Source organism: Nicotiana sylvestris, chromosome 3 (genome assembly GCF_000393655.2).
Source record: "Nicotiana sylvestris chromosome 3, ASM39365v2, whole genome shotgun sequence".
Classification (NCBI taxonomy): Eukaryota; Viridiplantae; Streptophyta; class Magnoliopsida; order Solanales; family Solanaceae; genus Nicotiana; species Nicotiana sylvestris.
In genome coordinates this window covers 47,174,247-47,189,505 of record NC_091059.1, presented here as the reverse complement: position 1 = coordinate 47,189,505, position 15,259 = coordinate 47,174,247, and the positions used below count along the sequence as shown (strand labels likewise).

Here is a 15,259-nt window from a genome sequence, read left to right as displayed (position 1 = left end):
GATAGTGAGACCAACAGTTGTTTTGCTGCCTACTACAGAATTCAAACTGTCAGGACACAAGATGGAACCATCCGTTTATGTCCCAAGTGATGTTGTGTCATCATGTTTGCAGCCACTGATATATATGGACGATCCGCTACTTGACCCGCAAGGTGTTGCAAAGAGATTATATGGGTTCTCTAAGCAACAAATTCTTTACTCTGAATTCATATTTTCAATTTTACCAACTAAATCAATCAATTAATTGTGTTAACTTCAAACTAATAAAGGTCGATATATAAAGTAAAGTTGTGATTATTTTCAATTATCGGAAGATCCTGTATGAGTTATTAACTCCCACTATCAAAATGACTAACGGTTGTGAATAGAGCAAAGTAGATAGAGATGATTCGTATAGCCAATCTCAAATATTCGCAAGAATTGTAATTTTTACCTTTTCTTGGCCACCTCTAACACTCCAACCATTAGGCTCACTGTTGGATTGAAAACTAGACCATTCAGTAAGGCTAGCTTTCCCAAGTATAATAGCCCTACCTTTTCTTAGCTTCATCACCACCCCTGCATCACGCGGCATCAGAAATTCTAACAGTTCAAATGATCCTGCTGTAGTGTTAAGCTTATTCTTGGTTGCGATGTTATCCTTCGGGATACCATGCAATGGAGATAAGGAGCCATGAGTCGTGGCCATGTTCCTCTCATGATCAGCTTTTTCAGCTTGCAAGAATGCATCAGGGTTAACCTCTATGACCCCTTTGAGAAACAAGTCTTTTAATTTCTTGCATGTAAAATTTCACCAATTGCCTTGATTTTAGTTCGTTTTGCCTGAAAGCTTTTGAAGGTCACCATGGTGGCTTCCTTGGTTGAAAATGTATGCCACTAGAACTAGCAGGACCGAAGTGTAGAAGTTCATGTTGTTCTGAGCAGGGGCGGCTCCAAGCCTTTGGACAGTAAGGCCATTGCTTAGGCCCCAAAATTTGAAAGGACCCAAATTTATTTTAAATTATTATTATTATTATTATTATTATTATTATTATTATTATTATTATTACCATATACAATATAATTTATATAAATAATTAGTATGAAGAAAAGTATTACAATATATTATTACTTTTACTTGATTGAAGTTATTTTATACCAAAAAATTTATCAATTATAATAATTTTCTTCCCTCATTAATTAGTATATTTACTTCACTCTTTAATTTTAATTTTGTCCTTTTTATATAGGAATTAAGTTATATATATTGACAACATAATGAATTTCTTTTATAATATTCTCTGAAGCTGCATGAACACAAAAACATTCATGTACCAGTTTTCTTTTGGTGTAATTCGACATATTATATTAGGTTATTTACAATTATTTTAGATATTTACCAATAAGTGTTACTTAATAGAATGAACTACAATTATCGTTTAAATTAATCAGAAGGAGTAAATATTTTTGACATCGTCAATGCTCAAAACCTAAGCTATTACGTTACGTACGTTTATTTGTGATGATAGCCAATTCAAAATTTTCACTTTTAATCTGGACCTCAACATCCCGTAGTCCACCACTTTATTTTTTGTACTCTTCTTCCTATTTTTTTTATTTTTTAAATTCGCTTTTTTGTCTTAAATGATTAATTTATTATTTAAAAAGCAAATTTTGTTATCAGTGTAAATATTTTATATAATAAATTTAAGGGTCCTTAATATGATTTTGCCTTAGGCCACGAGATCCGTTGAGCCGCTCCTGGTACTGAGTTGAGAGTATCCTAATAGACAGTAAAATCACTCCATTTAAACGGGTAATGTGACAATCGAGGATAGACGCGCATCTAAAGCAACTTATGCTGGTTCAACTAAACCATTACTTTTGAGCTTGAACTATGTAAACGTATGAAAAATCATCTAAAACTGTTTACATATAATAAGATCATACTGAATTTGCTTCTTAATAGTAGTTTAATTGGCGGATTACCAAGTATTAGTTAAATAAGGTAAAACTCCAGGACCCTTTCCTCTTATCAAATGACCTGGGATAGGAAGAACTAGAGAGGACCTAATCAAATCTAGAAATTGTGCAACAAGAAAGCTCTCACCGTGACAATGTAACTAAATATCTGCTAAATTACAAATGTCAGAGTTTTAGCAAATTAATTGGCCAAACTTTGAAGATAATTATTATAGTCTACGTCAATGTTTTAAAAGGCGAGGCATTACTTCTGACGAGGCGAGGCGTAAGTCCTGAGACATAGGGCATAATCCCACGAATCTGCAAATTTTATTAATTTCAAGAATTTTAAAATAGAATAAAATAAAAAAAATAGCCATAAAAATTACATTAAAATCAGAAAATTATAAAAACTAATGTAATTAAAATACTTATAAATTATAATTCGACTATGAATAATATGAAAAGTATGACATATATCATAATATGAAATTAGCTGCAACACCGTACAACTTAAACAACAAAAGTAATGTATTCGATGCGAAATCTTATATGTATCTCTTAATGAGTAATGAATCTTGAAAGAATTTGATATTATAATTTGATATTTTTTTAAAATAATCCTTTTATTTAATATGCTTTTAATTTGAAAGAGAATTTATATAAAAACATGTATAATTCACAATTTAAATATGATTCTCTAGCATCATTTATATTTAAGTTTCAACAAGTTAATAAAGTGACACATAATTCACCATAATATACCATGATAACTAATTATTCGTAAATAGTTGTGCTAGCTAATACTGAGCTATTAAATTAATAAGTATTGTATCTCGTTAACGTGAAAAAAATAATATGTAGGAAAATAATTATAAAAAAATTATGGATTATTATACAATAAAGATATAACAAAAGTTAATAAATAAATACTTTTAAATGAAAGATTTATTTAAAGTTTACTATCATAGCAGTCTTAATGGATAACGTGCAATAATTTTTATTTTAATTATGACATAAAATACTCTCAACTTAATGATTTATGATGAAGAAAAAAAAGTAATTTTGAATAGTCAACAATTTATTAAGAAAATTTGAGGATTTATAAGGTTAGTTACAAATAATTGCATAAAGTTCTATTAGGCGAGCCCAGTACGCTGAGCGTTGGGCGTGTCCGGGGCGTAAGTCCCGATGGCCGAGGCGTAAGTCTCATGAAACTAAGCCCCACATATAAGCCCAGGGGCGTTACGAGTGCTCCGCCCCGGGACGAGTTCCGGGCGAGTCCCAATTCTGCGTTCTGGAGGTCTACGTAGCCAAGACCAATTCAATGTTATTAAGACATTCAATTTAAAGTAGTTTGTTGTGGCTGAGCAACACAATCACTAGTTTAGGCAAGAGGCACAATGCAAGGATCTGCTTTGCAGTTGATCTTAATTTTCAGCAAAGCAAAAGTAAAAACATCCACTTTCAAGTAGCTCCCTACGCGGGTAAAGAAACTAAGGCCTTGTTTATTTTTATTAAGATTAAAACGTGTAAATCTGAATACACATCTGAAAATTAATATGTGCATTAAGATTAAGATGTATGAATCTGGATACACATCTGAATATTAAGATGTTGTATTAAGATCTGAATACTGAATAATTAGACTATTTGTTTTCTCTACTCTGAATGTGTGAAAGTTGTCTTTATTTAAAAATTAATAAGTATAAATTCAGATCAATTAGTGCCAATTAATCTAATACTATATTAACAAAATATTTTTTTAAAATTATATGATAGTTGGTGATGATGATGGTTAACAATGGTGGTTACAGATGTCGATTGGGTAATGGCTGGTGATGGTGTTGGTTGATAGTGGTGATTATAAGTAGTAGATGGTGATCAATGACAGTAGTGGTTAATGGTGGTGGTTGATAGTGGTAGTGAGTGATAACAGTAGTGGGTGTATACAGTGGTGGTTGATAATAGTGATTGTTGTGATATTGGTGATCGGTGGTGATGGTTGTAAATAATGGTCGGTGGTAGTGACAAATGACATTCATGCTTGGCAGAAGTGGTGGTTGTGGCTGAGGATGGTGGTAATGGGTGGTGGGTAGTAGGTGGATGTAGTCTATAATGGTAGAGGACATCGATAGCAGTGGTAATGGTGATTAGTCGTGGAAATGCATGAGTAATAGCGAAATATCATTTTTACATAAATTCTTTAATGTATGACATTTTAATGATATTAAGACTCTGTTATAGATCTTAATCATTAAGATCAGTTCAGACTCATTGTGATTGTAAAATTTAAAAAAAAAATCAACTTAATGGTTAAGATCTGAATGATTAAGACCCAGATCTAAAAAAATAAATACACTTAATAACTGAGATCTAAATTATTAAGATTCAAACTTCCATTAAGTGCAAATAAATGATGCTTAAATAACAAGAACAAAAGAAGTTTTGAGAGCGCACGTTAAGCTAAATTCAGGATTGGATTATATTAGCCTAATTATAATGGCAATGATTTCTTGGTAGAAACAAAATAACTTCATTCCGAACTAATTATCAATAAAAACAGTGTGTTTCTGAGCTAAATACTATTGGCATTTGGTAAGTTCTTACATTATTGCCCCCCCTAGATCTTAATCATTAAGATCAGTTCAGACTCATTGTGATTGTAAAATTTAAAAAAAAAATCAACTTAATGGTTAAGATCTGAATGATTAAGACCCAGATCTAAAAAAATAAATACACTTAATAACTGAGATCTAAATTATTAAGATTCAAACTTCCATTAAGTGCAAATAAATGATGCTTAAATAACAAGAACAAAAGAAGTTTTGAGAGCGCACGTTAAGCTAAATTCAGGATTGGATTATATTAGCCTAATTATAATGGCAATGATTTCTTGGTAGAAACAAAATAACTTCATTCCGAACTAATTATCAATAAAAACAGTGTGTTTCTGAGCTAAATACTATTGGCATTTGGTAAGTTCTTACATTATTGCCCCCCCCCCCCCCGGTTTATATGTTTGTAGCCTTATGTAAAACCAAGAGTAAGCAAACATTGAAGCCCTTTATGTAACTTGCCCTTGAGTTAGATCACATTAGCGTTTGAATGCTCAATTTCGGCGGTTTATTGGTTATTTTAGATTTATTTTTATATCCCCAGTCTCGAAAACTTGGTGAACAAAATGGGCGCATATCAACATCTCTGAAAAAGGAACATAATTTCACCTTGGCATCAAATTATGGATGAAATCCATTGGAAATAAGACTGTATGTGTTTATGGACTAAACGATAGTGTGAAAGGAATAAGCTTGAATCCTTAGATGCAACACTCCTCGGGAGCTTTCCCATCAACCAATCCCCTATTTCAAGGTCAAGTGTGATAAGCGGGCTCAGGGATCAATGGTTCATCTAATGATCCTATACTTTAAAAGTAGATGGAGTGATCAAGCGGCCCTTCTTGCACCAATGGCATAGAGTGATGCGTCAGTATAAACATCGAACTCCTTATTCCAATCCGGAAACTGAAGGATTTGGGCTGACAGCAGACATCCATCTGCATGCTTAAAGGCTTAATCTTGTTCCGTTTCCCAAGCGTTATGCCTTTCTTCTGCAATGATTCCATTTTGGGATTCCACGCTGGCTTATTATTTGTTAGTCTGTTCAAGTACCTGTCTCGCATAATAATTTAGAGAAGGCAAAATGGAATTAATTTTCTCCAAAACATTGGATATGTCCTTTTGATCATTCATCAATAGGATACGCTTGATTTCGAATAAGACCAATTGAGATATCAGGAAACAATAATCAGCATTTCCAGTTATGTTTGGGCAATGTAACTCGAAGATATTTGCGTCAAATGCTGTATCATTACAATTGACCATCATAGAGCCAATGTGCTAAAAGTTTCCAACTCCCTACACTTGTGAAAGTTCCCAAACAGGAAAATGATCTTCGAACTACTGGTTGGAAAAAAACAAACTTCAGTGACTATGCTGAGAAAAAGGAAAACAAATTATCTACTTTAAAATGAAGGAATTGAGTTGGAAAAAGGATGTCTGCGGATCATGGTGGCTTGTTCAAAGGCAAAAGCAATCTCAATCAGCTTTGGTTCACTTCCTTTCACCCCTCCAAAACATATACCAAACGGCATACCATTAGTACTATTATAACCAGCAGGAACTATTATTGCTGGATATCCTCCAATAGCCAACACTGTTGAAACACCTGAACCTAATGTCACTAACGCATCCAGTTCATTTTCTATCATCAGTTTCTCAAATCCATCTTCTGAAAGTTTCTCCATCATCGCCATCGCCTTCCTCTCTTTCTCTCCGATCCCTTTTGTTGCTTCTGCTGCTATGAAAACTTCTTGACTAAAGCTTTTACTTCTTTCCTGTATTTGTATTTGCAACAACCAAATAGTAAAATAGGATAATAATTTGTTATAGTCGGTTAAATTACAGTCAGTGTATACAATGTAAATCCATAGTTTTAGCGAAAGAGATATAGCTTGCAAAAGAAAACTTCTATAACTAAATGACAGTAACCATGTCAAAAGCACAGGATTGAAGAAAGGACATACCAATTCTGGGTTATTCTGGTTGAAGGCAATTATCTCAGCGAGTGATCTGACTGGGGATGTGACTAGTTCTGTTAGATAATTGTTGAGTGAGAGCTTGAACTCTGCTAGTAATGCCACTTCCGCACCACTTTGATTGGGGTCTAAGACCACATCAATATTTGGTATTTCAAGATTATCTAATACAACTGCACCTCTTTGCCTGAACTTTTTTAGAAAAGAAAAAAAAAGTTAAATGTGTTACTAAGAGTATAAATCTTGCACACAAAGGAAAAAAATGATGAAATGTTAAACTCACTAAACTATAATGCTCATACTTTTACCTTAGCGTCTTCAAATGACCAGTCAATACCGCATCAGCTTGATACACATCGGAAAGGGCCAAGAAAGGATGTCTTACCACACCCAATCTCTTTCCCTTAAGGCCATCTTCATTGAGAAATTGTTTATAACCACCGGCTGGAATGAACTTTGCTGCTGCCCTTGTTGCTTCAAGGTCTCTTATATCGAAGCCAACAATGGAATCAAGAACATATACAGCATCTGAAACCGTTCTGCATATGGGCCTGCAAATTTGATCTTCAGCAATATAATATAATATTTTTGCCTATGCTGCCTACACTAAGTTTAGATAAACTAAATAAGCAATCGGGCATATCCTACATAGACTTTCAAATGTAGTAGCTTTAGGCGCAACCAGCAACACCACACAATAGCTGTGTTGCGGAAGTCAAATGTATATAGTGTGAATAAGTCACAACTACTATACCAAAAATTATGACAGCCACCAAATAATAAATAAGAGAAGATTGAAGATGTGGAATTTTGCCAAGGTGGAGATTTGTTAAATTTGGCAAAGTCCCACATCGGTGGGTTAGCCATTTGGTTGGGAAATTTTCCCTATAAAAGAAGAGGCCTAATGTTTAGGATTTAGACACACCTCTCATTTGCCTTCTCATCTGTTTAAGGCATTTGTATCTTCTCTCTTTAGTATTATTTCACTTGTATTTTTGGAGTGGAATAAAATATTGGTTGTGTCCGAGGAGTAGGCAAAATTAGTCGAACCTTGTAAATTCTGGTGTTCCCTTTATTGTTGCTTTATTGTCTTATTTATTATTTGGTGGCTGTCATAATTTTTGGTATAGTAGTTGTGACTTATTCACACTATATACATTTGGCTTCCGCAACAATTGGTATCAGAGCCAAGGTACTGTCTAAGTATGCTCTGTGGTTGCAGCATAGTCTGATCTTCCACATCAGAAAAGATTTATCTTGGTAACTGAGTCAAGGTTCTGTCTGAGTATGCTCTGTGGTTGCAGCTTAGTCTGATCTTCTACATCAGAAAGGAAATAATCTTGATTTGTGTCGTCAGCTATTAAATAATATTTGTGTCAAATATGGGAGACAATAAACAAGAAGAATCTACATCAAGTGTCAACAATACGTCATCATTGGCATCTTCGCTTATGACAAGAATTGTGTCAAATGCGAAATTTGCGGTAGAAATTTTTGACGGGTCCGGACATTTTGGGATGTGGCAAGGCGAGGTTCTAGATGTCCTTTTTCAACAAGGGCTAGATCTGGCCATTGAAGAAAAGAAACCAGATGTTATTGGAGAAGAAGATTGGAAGATTCTCAACCGTGTTGCTTGCGGTACCATTCGATCCTACCTTGCTAGAGAGCAGAAATATCCATACACAAAGGAAACTTCTGCAAGTAAATTATGGAAAGCACTGGAGGATAAATTTTTGAAGAAAAACAGTCAAAATAAATTGTACATGAAGAAGAGACTGTTTCACTTCACCTATGTTCCTGGTACCACGATGAATGAACATATCACCAGTTTCAATAAGTTGGTCACAGATTTGCAAAATATGGATACAACTTATGATGATGGTGACTTGGCCTTGATGTTGTTGGCGTCACTTCCTGATGAGTACGAGCACCTTGAAACTACTCTACTCCATGGAAATGACGAAGTTTCTCTTAGAGAAGTTTGTTCGGCTTTGTACAGCTATGAACAAAGAAAGCGAGAAAAACAGAAGGGCGGAGAAGGAGAAGCACTATTTGTGAGGGGTCGTCCTCAAAATCAAACGAGGACAAAGAAGGGAAGATCCAAGTCAAGATCCAGACCCAGCAAAGATGAATGTGCCTTTTGTCGAGAAAAAGGGCACTGGAAGAAAGACTGTCCGAAGTTGAAGAATAAGGCCAAATATAATAATGGAAAGGCCATTATGGATTCAAATGTAGCTGATTGTGATGATTCAGACTTCTCATTAGTTACAACAGAGTCATCAACATCATCAGACATATGGTTGATGGACTCGGCTTGTAGCTATCATATGTGTCCCAACAAGGACTGGTTCGTAGATTTTCAAGAAGGAGAATATAGAGTCATCCACACAGCGGACAACAGCCCTCTTACCTCATATGGAATTGGTTCAATACGATTAAGGAACCATGATGGAATGATCAGAACATTAACAGATGTTCGATATGTACCGGATTTGAAGAAGAATCTCATCTCTGTGGGAGCCCTAGAATCAAAAGGGTTCAAAATCATTGCAGAAAATGGAGTGATGAGAGTATGCTCCGGTGCACTAGTGGTAATGAAGGCTAATCGGAAGAATAATAATATGTACCGCTATCGTGGCAGTACAGTTATTGGGACAGCGACAGTGACATCCAGTGACGACAAAGAGGCAGAAGCAACCAAGCTATGGCACATGCGCTTGGGACATGCTGGAGGAAAATCCTTGAAAACTCTATCAGATCAAGGATTGTTAAAAGGAGTCAAGGCTTGCAACTTGGAGTTTTGTGAGCATTGTGTTAAAGGGAAACAGACAAGGGTTAAATTTGGTACATCGATCCATAATACTAAAGGCATTTTGGATTATGTACACTCTGATGTTTGGGGTCCTTCCAAAACACCTTCATTGGGTGGGAAGCACTATTTTGTAACCTTTGTTGATGATTTTTCCCGAAGAGTATGGGTGTATACAATGAAGAGCAAAGATGAAGTGTTGGGAATTTTTCTCAAATGGAAGACGATGGTGGAGAATCAAACAGGCAAGAGGATCAAGTGTATTCGCACAGACAATGGAGGTGAATACAAAAATGATCATTTCAATAAGGTCTGTGAAAATGATGGCATCGTCCGACACTTCACTGTTAGACATACACCACAACAGAATGGAGTGGCAGAACGTATGAACCGGACCTTGCTGGAGAAGGTACGGTGTATGTTGTCCAATGCTGGCTTGGGCAAAGAATTTTGGGCTGAGGCAGTTACATATGCATGTCACCTCATTAATCGCTTACCATCTGCTGCTATTGATGGCAAGACACCATTTGAAAAATGGTATGGAAAACCTGCTGTAGATTATAACTCTTTGCACGTGTTTGGCTCAACTGCATATTATCATGTGACAGAGTCAAAATTGGATCCAAGGGCAAAGAAGGCTATTTTTATGGGAATTACTTCTGGAGTCAAAGGATATCGCTTATGGTGTCCTATGACAAAGAAAGTAATATTCAGCAGGGATGTTACCTTTGATGAATCTGCTATGGTAAATAAGGTAACAGAAGATACCAAACAAAATAAAGGTGCTTCTAAGCAGGTGGAGTTTGAGGGAAAATTTATTTTTCCTACACAAGAAGCAGAGGAGGAAACAAATGAAGATTACCCTCTGGAAGGAGAGCCAGTAGAGGAGATTCCAACTCAGGAACCTCAACAACAACTTGAATCAATAGCAACCAGCAGGCCAAAAAGAACAATAACGAAACCTGTTCGTCTCATAGAGACGGTTGCTTGTGCAACCTCAATTGTAGCTGATGATGTTCCTACCACTTATAAAGACGTTGTCCAAAGTTCAGAAGAAGATAAGTGGAGGATTGCCATGAATGATGAAATACAGTCCCTTCATCAGAATCATACATGGAGATTGGCCAATCTCCCGAAGGGAAAGAAAGCAATTGGGTGCAAATGGGTATTTGCAAAGAAGGAAGGATTTCCTAACCAAGTAGATGTTCGCTACAAAGCAAGATTGGTGGCCAAAGGATATGCTCAAAAGGAGGGAATTGATTACAATGAAGTGTTTTCTCCAGTTGTAAAACATTCCTCCATTAGAATTATGTTGGCTTTGGTAGCACAATTGGATTTGGAACTAGTTCAGATGGATGTAAAAACTGCGTTTTTACATGGAAACTTGGAGGAGGAAATCTACATGACTCAGCCAGAAGGATTCAAAGTTGCTGGAAAAGAAAATATGGTATGCAAACTTGAAAAATCGTTGTACGGATTGAAACAATCTTCTAGACAATGGTACAAGCGATTTGACGAGTTTATGTTGCGGCAAGGGTACAAGAGAAGCAAATACGATCATTGTGTATTTGCACAAGCTTAAAGATGGTTCCTTTGTATATCTTCTCCTATATGTTGATGATATGTTGATAGCTTCCAAGAATTCGGAAGAAATTGATAAGTTGAAGATTCAACTGAAGAAGGAGTTCGAGATGAAGGATTTGGGTGAGGCAAAGAAAATTCTTGGCATGGAGATAATTAGAGATAGACGTTCAAAGAAACTCTGTTTATCTCAAAAGGAATATTTGAAGAGAGTACTTCAACGTTTTGGCATAGATGACAAGACTAAGCCAGTTAGTACTCCACTTGCTTCCCATTTTAAGCTAAGTACTACTATGTCGCCAATGGATGAAGCTGAACGAAAGTATATGTCAAAGGTACCATACGCAAATGCTGTTGGTAGCTTGATGTATGCAATGGTTTGCACAAGGCCTGACATTTCACAAGTTGTTGGAGTTATTAGCAGATATATGCACAATCCAGGGAAGGAGCATTGGCAAGCTGTGAAGTGGATTCTACGGTATATTCATAATACTGTAGATGTCGGGTTAGTTTTTGAGCAGGAAGACAATCAGTCTGTAGTTGGATATTGTGACTCAGATTTTGCGGGTGATCTGGACAAACGAAGATCAACTACTGGTTATGTGTTTACTTTTGCAAAGGCACCAGTTAGTTGGAAGTCTACTTTGCAGTCAACAGTTGCTTTGTCTACAACAGAGGCAGAGTACATGGCTATTACAGAGGCTGTGAAAGAGGCAATTTGGCTTCAAGGATTGCTAAAGGAGCTTGGTGTTGAACAAAAAGGTATCACAATTTTTTGTGATAGTCAAAGTGCTATTCAATTAGCGAAGAACCAAGTTTATCATGCAAGGACGAAGCACATTGATGTTCGGTATCATTTCGTACGAGAAATCATAGAAGAAGGTGGAGTCACGGTGAAGAAAATTCATACTACAGAGAATCCTGCTGATATGCTGACAAAGGTGGTGACTGCGGTCAAGTTTCAACATTGTTTGGATTTGATCAACATTGTTGAACACTGAAGATTGAAGATGAAGACACAACCAAAATTTGTTATTGAGAGAGAATTGAAAATGTGGAATTTTGCCAAGGTGGAGATTTGTTGAAATTGGCAAAATGTTTGTCCCACATCGGTGGGAAAACAAAAGTTGGGGGGATTTTCCCCCTATAAAAGAAGGCTTAATGTTTAGGATTTAAACACACCTCTCATTTGCCTTCTCATCTGTTTAAGGCATTTGTATCTTCTCTCTTTAGTATTATTTCACTTGTATTTTTGGAGTGCAATAAAATATTGGTTGTGTCCGAGGAGTAGGCAAAATTAGCCGAACCTCGTAAATTCTGGTATTCCCTTTATTGTTGCTTTATTGTCTTCTTTATTATTTGGTGGCTGTCATAATTTTTGGTATAGTAGTTGTGACTTATTCACACTATATACATTTGGCTTCCGCAACAAGCTGAAGGTGCTAAAAGTGGACGAGGTAAACCTTGAATCACATTGAGAAAAGTTTTCTTGACAGAGATTATACAGTCTCTCAAAATCAATATACCGTATAGCTAAACAGTGAACGAAATGGAAGCAATGATACAATAGGATTAAGGCTTTATTATTGTTATTACACTTACACATTAGATCCAGTATTTCTTCAGATTAATTGTCTACTAGAATAAGTGTGAGATTTAGGAAACATCTAGTTTTGGAAAACAACTAAGTTGTAAATTTATTTAGTAGTTGAATGAAAATGGATATAAATGAGGATTCATATAACTGCTCCAACTAGTGTCGGATTGATGCTTAGTTGGTCGTTGATGGAATGAAGCAATTCTAATTTGACAATAGCATACAGAAATTACCCAATTGTGTCCTGTCGAGGAGAAAGGGGAATGACACCAGCACGGCTAGTGAGTCCAACGGTGGGTTTGAGGCCTACAACAGCATTGTATTCAGCAGGACAGATAATTGAGCCGTCAGTCTCAGTTCCTAGTGACACAGCCACCATGTTAGCAGCTACGGATATTGCAGATCCACTGCTTGAACCACATGGACTTCCTCCTTGCACATATGGGTTCTGCATTTTCCACAAGGACCACAACAGTAAAATTTCTGAGAGTATTTCTTCAAACAAACAATAAAATTTTGTAGGAAGTACGACTAACATTTAGCCAACCCCAACCTACTTTGGAATTGAAGGTAATTGAATGATTGATCTGTCATAACAGACATTCTTCAAGCCATAGGTTGAGCCAATAAATTTTAATCAAGGAGCTTTTACAAACTAATCGACAAGTATTAACAAACTAGGTATTACCTCTTTATTTTCCTTGATTGGAACCTACCTGAAACTTTCAAAAGTAGTCCTCCTTTTGAAAGAAGAGAGAAAGAAAGTAATACTATTTCTACTCTCCAATTTATGTGGCAGTGTTTATAAGTCAAGCTATAAGACATTTGTGTGTAGAGCTGTCAATATGGGCGGGGTCGGGCTAGCCCAGCTCAACCCACGTGGGCTTTAGCAATTGGCGGGCTGGGTTAAGCTAGCCCACCACTTTGATGGGCCTTATAATGGTTAGCCCACCCCAATCCTATGTGGGTTGCGGGACCCACGGCCAGGCCGTCATTTTTTTAAATATAATTTACATTTTTTCTTTAAGTTCTAACCTAAAAAGATAAATATTTAAAAGTTAAAAAAATCTTATTGGAAAAATTTCACAAAACTTAATAACTTTTTATATTGTTTCAATTTATGATAAACACTACAAAAAGTAAAAGACAAGACTAATATTTCGTTCACTAAAAGTCAAAACTCAAAACAAACTATTCAAGAGAACATCCATTATGCTTACGGGATATCCAACACATCATCTTCATCAAACATATTTGAATCCGCATGTGAGAAGGTTGTCTTAATATCTTCACTTTCATCTACATCTACCATTCATATGCAATATTAATTAGTTAAATATTAAAAATAATTAAATTTTTAAAACTAATTAACGTTTTAAGACTTTGATCTTTTAATATGATGAGTTTAATAAACTTTAAGCTTGGATACTCTTCTTGATATTTTTTGTGTCGTATAATTTTTTATTTTATATATTTCAAATATATATTTTTATTAGGCTCAAGGGCCGGCCCAATCCAGCCACAGTCAAGCCTCACGGGCCACGGGCTTACTTGGGCGGGGCTTAAAAGCCTCGTTTTTAAATGGGCTTAAAAAATTATAGCCCAACCCTGTTAAATAACGGGCTGTGCTGGGCTGGGTTGGCCCAATAGGCCAAGCCCATATTGACGACTCTATTTGTGTGTAAAATAAAATATTATTTCTAAATAAGAGAACAGACTAAAAAGGAAAGTAGGCGAGCATATGACAATATGTGGAAGGAAAAGCAAGTATGCTGTGAGAACTCACCACACCTTGGCCACTTCTAGCAGACCATCCATCAGGAATACTGAAAGATCGAAAATGGTACCACTCACTCATACTAGCCTTTCCCAAAATCAAAGCACCATCATTCTTCAGCCTCTCCACAACTGTAGCATCTCTACGCACCTCTGAACCGAGCAACGCGTAAGACCCTGCAGTAGTATTTAGCTTATCCTTTGTTGCTATGCTATCTTTGACCAGAACAGGAATACCGTGTAAACTGCTCAGTTTCTTCTTAATTATCTCCCTTTGTTTATCAGCTTCATCGGCTTGTTTTCGCACGTCCGGATTCACTTCGATAACTCCACGAAGAACGGGATTAAGGGTTTCAATTTTATGCAAGTAGAAGTCAACGAGTTGTCTTGATGTGAGCTTGTTTTGGGCAAAGGCCAATTGTATGTCTTTGATTGTAACTTCTTCAATATTGAAATGGTACTCCTGCTCGCAATTTCCATTTTTGTTATTGAAACTTATAAAGCAAAGCAGCAATATTAGCAATGAGGAAAAGAGAAGAGAAAATTGACCCTTAATCGCCATTAATATTATGTGGAAGTGAAAGTATTCTTATGATTTACTGTGTATCTATAGGTATAGGTAACTGTACTACAGTCAAAGGGAGGAACAGACCGGCTTTTCCAAGTAGCAATGGCCAAAGGAAAAAAGCTGCTAATGTAGACATGAAATTGCTAACCGAGACCTAAATCCTAAACTAAAGATACTTGAACACTCTTCCAAATTTAGGAGTCTATTAGTACACTTGAGGCTACCCTACCAAAATTTTAAAATTTTAGGAGTTTATTAGAGATCACTGGAGACTACCGTAAGCACGTTATTTTTGCCCTATACGAGAATTACTTCTAAAAAATTCAAAACTAAAATAATTTTCCTTGGTGTGCAGTTTTGTGATATTTTGTGATATTTTTGAATAATTAT

The 15,259-nt window shown here is 36.0% G+C and overlaps 2 protein-coding genes across 2 annotated transcripts; both read right to left on the bottom strand.

Annotated features, from left to right (window-relative positions):
* Positions 1 to 403: 403 nt before the first annotated feature.
* On the bottom strand, positions 404 to 5,566 carry LOC138868170 (probable amidase At4g34880). Its single transcript, XM_070169041.1, has 2 exons — positions 5,485 to 5,566; positions 404 to 750 (listed from the first exon to the last, which is right to left on the bottom strand). The coding sequence occupies exons 1-2, from the start codon at positions 5,564 to 5,566 to the stop codon at positions 404 to 406; spliced, it is 429 nt and encodes a 142-aa protein (XP_070025142.1).
* A 168-nt stretch (positions 5,567 to 5,734) lies between these two features.
* LOC104222510 (probable amidase At4g34880) lies at positions 5,735 to 15,034 on the bottom strand. The gene is made up of 5 exons (XM_070170761.1): positions 14,312 to 15,034; positions 12,759 to 12,973; positions 6,847 to 7,089; positions 6,527 to 6,725; positions 5,735 to 6,337 (listed from the first exon to the last, which is right to left on the bottom strand). Exons 1-5 carry the CDS (start codon positions 14,861 to 14,863, stop codon positions 5,966 to 5,968), a joined length of 1,581 nt encoding a protein of 526 aa, XP_070026862.1. The 5' UTR covers positions 14,864 to 15,034; the 3' UTR covers positions 5,735 to 5,965.
* Positions 15,035 to 15,259: the final 225 nt, after the last annotated feature.